The sequence below is a fragment of the Sinocyclocheilus anshuiensis genome, unplaced genomic scaffold (genome assembly GCF_001515605.1).
Source record: "Sinocyclocheilus anshuiensis isolate Anshui unplaced genomic scaffold, SAMN03320099.WGS_v1.1 scaffold328, whole genome shotgun sequence".
Taxonomy (NCBI): domain Eukaryota; kingdom Metazoa; phylum Chordata; class Actinopteri; order Cypriniformes; family Cyprinidae; genus Sinocyclocheilus; species Sinocyclocheilus anshuiensis.
In genome coordinates, this window is record NW_015558621.1 from 1,244,097 (window position 1) to 1,255,427 (window position 11,331).

Consider the following 11,331-nt stretch of genomic DNA (forward strand, 5'->3'; position numbering starts at 1 on the left):
AGCGAAGCATGGCAGTTGCCCCGCCTCTCTCCTCCTCATTAGCATTTAAAGCTACAGACACAGAAATGGCACGTCCTAAGGAAAGCTCATTGTGGGACTGGCTCGTAGTGGCTGAAATTCTGCACCAAGGCTGAATTTCGGGAAAGAGACTTCAGATACAGTACTAGGGACCACTTAGGCCTATATAAAAGCATCCAAAAAGCAGCATGTCATGGGACCTTTAAACAAATATATAATAAATATTAAAATGCATTAAATATTAAAATATATTAAAATAGAAAACAGTTATTTTTTATTTAATAATAATTTCACAATATTATGTTTTCAATGTATTTTTGATCAGATAAATGTACCCTGGTTGAACATAAGACTTCAAAAGATTTCAAAAACCTTACCAACCCCAAGCTTTTGAATGGTAGTGTACCTCTAACGAATGATGTTTTAGTGGGCAGCTCACTACATTTTGAGACACAGCAATAATGATGCTTGTGTGAACTCTCTCAGGTTAAATCTGCATCCAGGACCTGTTACCTGTTGGTGATTTTCTACAGAAGGAGGAAAAACCCTTCATTCTGTGGCTTCTTATAGATGCAATGGTTGAATACAGGGTAAAACACGTGAATGATGAGAGACAGAAATGTTATGTGATGCAAATTTAAAAGTAGAGATGGAAAGTGGAGCATTTGTAACTTTACAGTAATGAAATCAGAGACGAGCAGCGTTCTAAAATGTTTTGTAAAAAACACGTGAACCTTGGCAGGATATTTCATATCCTACGTGTGATCTTTTTACCACTAGATGGCAGTCTCAACATATTAAATCAGCCATGAAAACATGTTGGCACTAGGGGGCGCCCGCTAACAGAGAAATGCCAGTGGGGCACAAGCTGTCCGACAATATATTTCACTGCATGCGCACCATAAGGCTCTGAATCCACAGTTTACTGATAAGTCAATAGGGAGAGTAAAACGAGTGTGCAAAGACCAGAGGTTGGAGAAACATTTAAATTTACAAAAAATGCCACAGTGAGTGTGTCTATGTGTAAGCTTACCTTTCTTAGGTGAGCTGTGAGGAGATGTGGGAGGAGACGACAGCTGTGAGGAGTTGTTGGACACAGTATCCTCTGTCTGTTTCCTGTGTCTCTCTCCTGCCTCCTCTGAAAGGGACAGTATCTTTTTCAGAGACTGTGGTGAGCTTGTGCCTGTGAAAATACAGTAAGATTCTTATGAACACCAGTAACATATAATGTAGTAGCTGATCAAGTTTAAGCTACATCAATGTGGTGGTCTTACCAAATGGTGGCAAGTCTTTGACCGGCACTTTCTTGCGTGATGGGTAGAGGGCTACGGCAGGCACTTGAAGTGCCTGGTTGGCTTTCTGAAGCTGCTGGCGCTGGTGAGTGGCGGCCCGTGCAACTACGGGCGATGTGTCAGGTCTTTTCCTGTCCCCGGAACTCTTCGGCACTGTGATGATATATACAAGGCAAATAATAAATATTAAGCTAAACATTTACAGAATGAGAAAAACTTGAAGAAAAAAGAACAATTTCAAAGAAATATTTTATTCAGCAAGAACACGTTAAACTGATCAAAAGTGACAGACATTTTTAATGTTACTTTTTTTAATGATGTTCTTTTAAATTTTCTAGTCATTATAATAAACATGAATGAAAAATGTATCATGGTTTCCTCAAAAATATTATGCAGCACAACTGTTTTCAATATTGATGATAAGAAAATTAGCATATTAGAATGATTTCTGAAGGATCATGTGACACTGAAGACTGTAATAATGGCTGCTGAAAATTTAGCTTTGACATCACAAAAAATAAATTACAACACAGTTACTTGAAACTGTAAAAATATTCTACAAATTTAGCTTTTACTAAAAAAATGTTATCAAATAAATATAGCCTTTGTAAGCATAAGAGATACTGAATAGTTTGTTCCTATGACTAACATACTGTAGAGTGTGCAGGTTTTTAATGTGAGGTAAATGTCTTCATCACATGCCAGTGTTGTTTCTTGTGGATTCACCTATTTGTAATTGTGTGTGTGTGTGTGTGTGTGTGTGTGTGCTTACACGCTACTCACATGTGTTGACTGAAGGCTCACACTGAATTGAGAGTGTCTGCAAGCTCTCCTCATTCGTCTCCAGGGTGAGGTAGGACAGGTATTGTTTGACCTTGCGTGCCATCTGTGCGTCCTCGTACAGCTTCTTGGCATTGAGGAAGGAACTCCGTCTGACCCGCTTCTTGTGCCCGCCCGTCTGGGTTACATCCAGGACGGCTGCATTGGCACTGCCCTGGCTGAGTGACCTAAACGCACACAAGTATTACAGTTAAAGATGCGGGTTGACTTTAACAGTAGGTAGTATGCTGATGCAGGATCAGATGCAGTCTCTCTTTGACATGCAGTAAGTTGCATTCCTTGCAGCTTCAAAACAATCCAAACATTCCATGCATTTCACATCTCAGCCAATCAGGCAGTTAAATAAAAACTGGATGTTAAATAAAACACCAGAAGTAGAGTGCTTAAACTTTGCATGAGATTTGGGAAAAAATAACTGATTATTTTTGTGTGTCATTATTTTTGGTCATATTTTTTCTTGAACTATTTTTTTTTTCTCCAACCATTTATTTTATGTTTAAAGGTGAAGTGTGTAATTCCTGCACCACTAGCATCAATAGTCTTTTTATATTACGCTTATAAAATATCTTATACAAGGTTGTGTTTGAATTCACACACATATCATTAATCACAATTTTTAAACTAATTTAACTAAAATAATTATTAGTTTAAACTAAAGAAAATAAACAGAAAGAAAAAACAAAAAAAAACTGCAAATACTTAGAAGGCGTGCAACTATTGTAAGTAGTTCAGCTGGAAGGGGCACGTTAAATCACTTTTGCTAAAAATGGATCATGGGCTATCAAATGAATAAATGAGCAGGAACCAAACAACTGTAAATAAATTCATGCATACTAGTGGGGTCATGTTTGTGAAACATTCAAAATCTATGGTAATTATACAACAGAAACATTAGGATGTATTTTAGAATGAGGTGAGTTTATTCAATGACCCTGAGTAGCAAAAGTGATGGCGGTCAAATGCTTGGATGGGATCCGTCAGAGCCGAAGCATTCTCAAATGAACCAGAAAAATAAAAATAATGGATGGTGAGGAGCCAGCCCAAATTAAAGGAAGGGGCACACATGAGGCCAAAGGTGAGAGTTCACCATACTCACCCTAAACTCCTCCATTTCTTCTTCCTGTAAGGGAGAGCCATGAATAGTGAACCATGGGGCAGAGAGGGTGGATGTAGAGAGAAATGGGGGAGAGAGAAAGCCCATGAGAGAAAGAGAGGGAGACACACTTAGATGAGAAGAAACAGACCAAGGGTACCAAGGTGAGGTGCACCAGAGACCAAAAGAGAGACACTAACTTCTCTGACAATAATGCAGACAGAGTAACATACAAAATGGTTTAACTGTCTTGTATGTAAACATCACTTCAACATAGCAAAAAACTGTCGTTTGTGTGGAAGCGTGAGGTGAGAGCTGTACACATCGCAGTGAGTGGGCACTAAAAGCTAGTGGTGTGAAGAGTCCAGCCTGAAAGAAGGGCAAAGAAGTCATTGTAGCAGTCAGAACAGAAAGGCACTTGCCTGGTTCTGAACATCAGAGCAGGGTCCATGTTTACAGCTGCCATTCGGCCTACATGTCTGATCTCTTTAGCAATCATCCGCAGTTTCTCAAAGTTCACCAAACCGTCCACCTTTGAGTCATTTCCTAGAGTGGACAATAAAGAAAAGGCTCATATCACACAATTTTATAATTGATTTTTTCCCTCAGGTCAACTTTGTGTCAAATAACGTCATTTTTTTGTCATGATCATATTTCACACTCTCAAAATGGGCAGTTTTTGCAGCTGTGCCTTAAAGGCACAAACCTTGCATTAAATGCACCACATAAACAGTTAAGGTCCTTGCACACTGAGTCTGAAATTTTCGTATGTGTTTTTTCGTATTCGTCAACCTAAAAATTTGTCACGCACAGAAACCTTGCACTCTGAGTCCGATGCATATTATTAATCCGTTGCTAAAAAATTCGCAAAACAATACAAAATGAAGTCTTCATGCAGTGAGGATGATTTTGTTGTCCTCCCTCTTCTTAAAAAGAGAAAAAGAAAGAGGAAATATTGGGTCCATCCAATCCTGAGATATAGAGTAGGGATGTATTGATTACCGGTTTGACGATAAATCATGATAAAATTTCCCATGGTTAGTATTACCGTTTCATCTTTTAATTATTATTAAAACCGTATTAGATTACCGTGATTTGAACAACTCGCGATAAATAAATACTGTCCAGCATAAAACAGTTTTAAGTAACAGTCTCATGTGCGCACAGCATGCAGCATAGTTTCAATTTGAGTGAAAACAGGGCGGAAAAGCTGGGAGGTTTTAAAAGAGTGCTAAGGGAATTATGCAAATTAATATATGAATGAATTAATTATTTGAATGTACCTCTGAAGGTTCTGACTGTCTTCAGAAACGATTCGATGGCATTTTGTTTACTTTTTTAACATCTCCGGTACATTTGAACAATACCGTGATAATAATGAGAACCGTGATAATTTTGGTCACTATAATCGCGATAAGAAATTTTCATACCATTACATCCCTAATAGAGAGGAAGTAGTTTCCCCTCCTTATTAAGGAGCAGCGGGATTATCACAGGCGATTTAAAGTTTACTTCAAGATGTCAGTGGCTCAGTTTGATGCTTTCCCAGTGATACTGGAGCCATGTATTAAAAAGAAGACCACCAATTTCTGTGAACTCAGTGTGCAAGGATCTTTACAGTACATTGTGCTACGAGATGAAGTGGATCAACTTGTCAATTGCCATTCTGGATTTTGGTTCGCTTATACGGTGCAATGACCTAGAAGATTAAACAGAAATGATCAGCGTCCTAGTCTGAAACAAACTTAGAAAGGCTATGCAGAGTGTAGGTGCTACACAAAGCCAAGAAAATGCATTCATGACATAAATGTGGATGGTTATGTATCAATCTGTCTGATGAAAGTTGCAGGAGATCAGAATGAGTCATTTTTGTAGTTAAGTTTCAATAAAGGGACTTTTCAAACTGTTAAGGAAGAAACCAAGGAAAATTTACTTTAATGGTATTATCAAAAACTAGATGGTTCAATAATAAACAAACACAAGTTATATATATGTCATCACCTACTATTATCTTACCTTCATGCAGGAAGGTGAGATCCTTCTTGATTACAGGGAAAAGTGGGATGATGGGTGGCTGCAGGTTCTGGCTGTTTAGAAGATTCCGGTACTTCGCCATATTCCTGGAGGGATCAAATAGGTCTTGAAGATCACTAAACAGCTTCTCATATTTGCTGGGCAACTTCTCCCATGTGCCTCTCAGTCTGGACACCGGTGCCAAGTTCAGACCACTGGAAAAGACACACAATGTCATTGTTAATCGGGACTCCAAAAATATAACATACATAAGAGGTCTTCAATTTAACCCTTAACTTTTTTGCCTCTTAAAATGAAGACTCCTACCTGATGATGGCAAACATGGAGTTGAAGTTCTTGCACTCGCGGCAATGCAGTGCGATCTTAATGAAGTGCTTGATGATCTTCATGCGTTTGAGCTGGTTGGGCTCACGCACCACCTCTGTGGCCACCCAGAAGGTCTCCCGATTGATGGCCTCCTCAAAGAGCTTGAGGCTGGGGGGTCCGGTTAGGCGAGTTTTTAGCTTAAACAGGTCATCAATGTACTCTGTGGGCTCGATGGCACAGAACAGCTCAAAGGCGCGCATGGACAGCTGGGTCGCCACTTCCACCGTGCTAAGCTGCAGCAGGCTAATCTGGCTCTCCCTTAGTAGTTCCTGGGCATCTTCATCCGAGCACAGTGTCTCCGTCTCCATGTTGCTTTTCAGGTAGTACCTACATGTTAAACGAGAGGTCAATGGATGTTCTGAGTGATCTGACACCATAATACTACAGAAAATTTAACAAAATGGCCACAAGGGCTCTAAGGCAGCACCTGCCACTCAGCTGGATCCTGTCGGCCAGTTTGGAGAGTTGCTCAGGGAGTCGCCGCTGCTTGATGACACCCTCAGGAGTGACTGACACCTCACACAACGAATATGCTTCAGGGGCAGCGGTCAAGGCAAACTCTCGGATGGCCTGAGCTACGACTTCTTTTGCTGTGGTGTCCTTCCCAATCATGATGTACCGACTTTGCTGGTCTGCCTTGAACACTCTCAATACCTGGTCTGACATGTCTAAAGAACAGAGGAATGGCTTAAACACACATACTTAACCCTTTTATTAACCAACACCCAAGTATATAGTCTTCATCTAGGTGGAAAACCACTTATGTGTTACCCATGATCATTTTACACTACTATTGAACGGTCACTTTCACACTTGGTATGTTTAAGTCAGAATCTGAACTATAGTTTTGGACAATGTAATTAATTTATGCATTATCTCTACATCATCACTTTACCCTATTGACTTTAAAATGAACCTATTAACAGGAGCTTTTTGTACACTTTTCTTGGTGCATATGCATGCTCAGAAGACACCTTTACAACAAGCAAACAAATCAACCTTCAAGGTCAATCAATCTCATACTGCAACAAAACCTCAAGTGTGAAAGCAACGCGAAGCAGTGAACAACATTCATTTAACGAAAGAATTTTGATGAATCCCACCAAATTAATAGTGTTTATAGATTAAGACCTGATTGAGTACCACCAAATTTGTTCTACATAAATGTGGATAGCAAAATCAATGTCAGAGCAGAGAAGTGCCCTGAAGAAGATTGTGATTAGGAAAATGAAAGTAGTTGAGGAACCTCTAAGAGGACAAGATCAAATACTTACTTATAGGGACTGCTTCTGAAAGAGGACATTCAGGACAGCATGAGCATCTTATTAAATATGCATGCACTGAGATTAAACTTCTGTGAAATGTGCTGTAGATGCCCTAAAGGTAAGTGCACAGTAAGACATTGCAAGAATATATTTAAACTATCCATTTAAAGATCTCAGCTGAGCTTTACTGACTCAGTCTGTTCTCTCTTAAGAAGGCTGTCTAACCTAGTAGAACAAATTCTTGGATCAAATGTTTATTGGCTAACCCTATCACTAAGAAAATGAGAGAGTTGATAAGAATGATGTTCACCCCTTAAGACCAACTTAAAGCCACAGTCTAACCTTAACCCCTAAACCTAACCCTAGCATGAGAGTGGTTGATTAGATTGTTGTTTCAGAACCAGAATGGATGTTAATGCTGTAAAATGTCTTACTTTGCTAAACCACATTAACTGTCTTACCAGGCTGGTTGTTGAAGTCGAGTATGCGATGGTGTGACTGCAGCAGGTCAGGGTTGCTTGATGAAAGGTTTCCACTGACAGGAAGGGCAGGAGGGATCTGCTTTGACTGCTTTAGCCCCACAATACTGTCATCCTGGGACTGTCCCACGCCAACGTCACTGTGAACAAACCAGAAGAGTTATACGCCACAGGGAACCAAATCATGAAGAGAGCTTTCATGCATCAAGCTCAGCTTACTTGTAAGGTTTGGGTGGAAGAATACTGGTCAGTGTCTTGTCAAAGATCTTCTTCAGCTTGTTTCTGCCACCTACGGTGTTGGCCTTGGCTTTCTTACTAGCTTTCTCAAGACCCATGACCTGCTCCACATCCACAGCCAGGTCAGGGATGGAGTAGCGGCTGGCTTTCTTAATGTCCCCGATTTTGGGGATGTGAGGTGCCCCGTTCTTCCTGTCTGGCTCCTCCTCCTGTTCTAGCTCCTGGTCCTGGTCAGGCCTGGCCAGTAGCTCCTTAAACACTAAGAGCAGGGATCACAACACAGAGAAAATGAGTTTAACAATGCCATCTGACATTTTCAAGCAACAAACAGCCTTACAAAATGAACTACAGTTACATTTGCCCCAACTGAAAAGGAAAGAGAGCTGACTGGCTAATTGTGTTGGGTCTAAATAACAGTTTGTGCAGCTGTGGTTATTTCAGCCAGTGTAGCTTACCTAAGAGATTGGTTTTCACAGTAATGGACAGGTGCGTGTTGTTTTTGAGAATCTCGTTGGCTTTGGATAACAGCACATTTTCGAAGTTTTGTCCATTGACCTCTAGTAACTGGGAAAAAAAGATGAAAATCCAAAATCTCAATAAACATAGCAGCTGGAACAGCTGATAAATATACTTAAAACACAATGTTTTATTTCAGTACTTTCAGCACACAGAGTGCAGTTTGTGGTGTAACATGTTACTTCATAAAATTCTCTCAGTGAGGTAAGGTACGCTGAGTTAATGTGAGTTTGCTCTTAAAGTAATAGCAGCCAAATAACCCAGCTGCTGTGATGCCTATTAATCAAAGAAAAATAGAAAAAAGAGGAAATCAATAACATAACAAAATGACTAGCAATATGGGCACTATCTTCTCTAATACATTAGAAGCTGTTGCCCCCATCAAATTAAAAAAGGTTAGAGAAAAACGTACTGTGCTATGGTACAACAGCAATACCCATTCTCTCAAGAAAGAAACTCATAATCTTGAACGGTAATTTAGAAAAACTAACTTGGAAGTTTTTAGAATTGCATGGAAAAACAGTATGTACAGCTATAGACAGGCTCTAAAAGCTGCCAGGGCCGAGCATATCCGCAAACTCATAGAAAATAACCAACACAATCCAAGGTTTTTATTTAGCACAGTGGCTAGATTAACAAATAATCAGACGTCACTCTAACTAAATATTCCCTCACAGTTTAGTAGTAATGACTTCATGAATTTCTTCACTGATAAAGTAGATAGCATAAGAAATACAATAACAAATGTAGAATCGATAGCGTCTTGTAATTCAGCTTCATTCATTGCACCCAAAGAAAAACTGCAGTGCTTTACAACTATAGGACAGGAAGATCTAAATAAATGTATCACTGCATCTAAACCAACAACATGTTTATTAGATCCTGTACCCACTAAATTACTGAAAGAGTTGTTACCTCTAGTAGAAGAACCGCTTCTCAATATTATTAACTCGTCGTTATCTCTAGGTCACGTCCTAAAACCATTCAAGCTGGTGGTTATTTAGCCTTTTATTAAGAAACCATCTTAATAAAAAAACAACTAGATCCTAGTGAACTGGCAAATTACAGACCCATTTCAAAGATCCTACCTTTCCGATCGCTATCACTTTGTCTATTTAAACCGGGAATCATCTCAATTAAATCCAGTAGAGTATGGAGTGCCACAAGGATCTGTCCTAGGCCCTCTGCTATTTTCAATATACATGTTGCCCCTTGGTGTTTATGTCTAAAATTGTAGAAAAAGCTCAATAGTCTGCTCAATTGGGCTCCTTCCTGCAAAAAAATGATATCTATGAAGAATTTCAGTCAGGGTTCAGGCCCCATCATAGCACAGAAACTGCACTTGTTAAAATTACAAATGACTTGCTTCTTGCGTCAGACCAAGGCTGCATCTCATTGCTAGTTTTACTTGACCTTAGTGCTGCGTTCGACACTATAGATCATCGACTCATAGATCTATTACAAAACTATACAGGTATTCAAGGGCAGGCTTTAAGTTATTGGACCAAAAAAACAGTACACAGAATCTTGTAGATTACAACTTGCATCTAGACGGATGTACTGTTACTTCCTCTACAGTCAAAAATTTGGGTGTTATATTAGACAGCAACTTGTCTTTTGAAAATCATATTTCCCATGTTACAAAAACAGCATTCTTCCATCTTAGAAACATTGCCAAGTAATGAACATGCTACCTGTTTCTGATGCAGAAAAGCTATTTCATGCATTCATGACCTCTAGACTGGACTATTGTAATGCACTGCTAGGTGGCTTCCTCTACAGTCAAAAATCTGGGTGTTATATTAGACAGCAACTTGTCTTTTGAAAATCATATTTCCCATGTTACAAAAACAGCATTCTTCCATCTTAGAAACATTGCCAAGTAATGAACATGCTACCTGTTTCTGATGCAGAAAAGCTATTTCATGCATTCATGACCTCTAGACTGGACTATTGTATTGCACTGCTAGGTGGTTGTCCTGCATCTTCAATAAACAAGCTACAGGTAGTCCAAAATGCCACTGCTAGAGTCCTTACCAGGTCAGGAACATATGACCATATTACCCCAATTTTACAGTCTCTGCACTGGCTACCTATTAAGTTCCTTATCAGTTACAAAATATTACTACTTACTTTTAAGGCACTAAATGGATTAGCTCCTGTGTACCTAACTATTCTTCTATCACGCTACAATCCATCCCACTCCCTAAGGTCGCAAAACTCTGGACTCTTGGTAGTTCCTAGGATAGCAAAATCGGTAGAGCTTTTTCACATTTGGCTCCCAAAACTCTGGAATAGCCTTCCTGATAATGTTCGGGGTTCAGACCCACTCTCTCTGTTTGAATCTAGATTGATTCTCTGTTTGAAGCATTCACATAATGTATCTCATAACCTTGTACTTCAGTTACATCTGATCAAATGCACATTAACATTCTTTTACTTGGGTTGAACACATCATTTTTTGCTTAGATGGAACAGCAGCTACGCTAATTTTTCTCTATTTCCTTCTCTGTTTCTGCCACGGGATTGGCATCCCGTGGTAACTAGGAATTACACAAGCTACAGTCTGGATCCAGCCCTTACAAAGGCCTGAGATGACCGAACACCTGAGAAGAGATGATGCCAGCCCCTCAGAAGACCTCAGATGATGCCAACCCTCAGACAACATACAAAACTACCAAATTTTGCTATAAGTTTGATCGCAACATATAATCATTGCTGTTAATAGTGTTCACCGTCTGTTTGATTACATGACATTAACTAACTGCTTGATTTTTACCATACATTTCTGCCATATGGACATCAACTTGAGATAGTCACCACTGATAAGCCATTACTAAATATAATGTAGAAACTTTAATTTTCTGTAAAGCTGCTTTGTAACGATTTGCATCGTGAAAAGCGCTATACAAATAAACTTGAATTGAATTGAACATCTGTAGCTTTAAGGATTCATCTATATTTACTTTAGTACCTTTAGCCATAAAAAATATTTAACAAATATTAAAGGGGTCATATGATGTTGCTAAAAATAACATTATTTTGTGTATTTGGAGTAATGAAATGTGTTTATGCGGTTTAAGGTTAAAAAAAAAACATTATTTTCCACATACTGTACATTATTTTTCCTCCTCTATGCCCCGCCTTTCTTAAACGCGTCGATTTTTACAAAGCTCATCGGTCTGAAAAGC

General features: G+C 39.2%; 1 protein-coding gene across 7 annotated transcripts in view; it reads right to left on the minus strand.

The window, feature by feature from the left end:
- LOC107680625 (rap guanine nucleotide exchange factor 2-like) overlaps positions 1-11,331 on the minus strand; it is a 142,817-nt gene that overhangs the window by 13,305 nt on the left and 118,181 nt on the right. For 6 of the 7 annotated variants that reach the window (XM_016476612.1, XM_016476609.1, XM_016476607.1 and 3 more), the window contains 12 exons: positions 8,080-8,188; positions 7,607-7,883; positions 7,370-7,527; positions 6,071-6,311; positions 5,584-5,970; positions 5,260-5,471; positions 3,666-3,789; positions 3,247-3,270; positions 2,094-2,317; positions 1,293-1,463; positions 1,052-1,201; positions 532-597 (listed from right to left, as the gene is read on the minus strand). In XM_016476612.1, coding sequence (XP_016332098.1) covers positions 532-597; positions 1,052-1,201; positions 1,293-1,463; positions 2,094-2,317; positions 3,247-3,270; positions 3,666-3,789; positions 5,260-5,471; positions 5,584-5,970; positions 6,071-6,311; positions 7,370-7,527; positions 7,607-7,883; positions 8,080-8,188 — 2,143 coding nt within the window. The remainder of the gene's footprint in view (positions 1-531; positions 598-1,051; positions 1,202-1,292; positions 1,464-2,093; positions 2,318-3,246; positions 3,271-3,665; positions 3,790-5,259; positions 5,472-5,583; positions 5,971-6,070; positions 6,312-7,369; positions 7,528-7,606; positions 7,884-8,079; positions 8,189-11,331) is intronic. The other variant, XM_016476610.1, reaches the window with a different exon arrangement.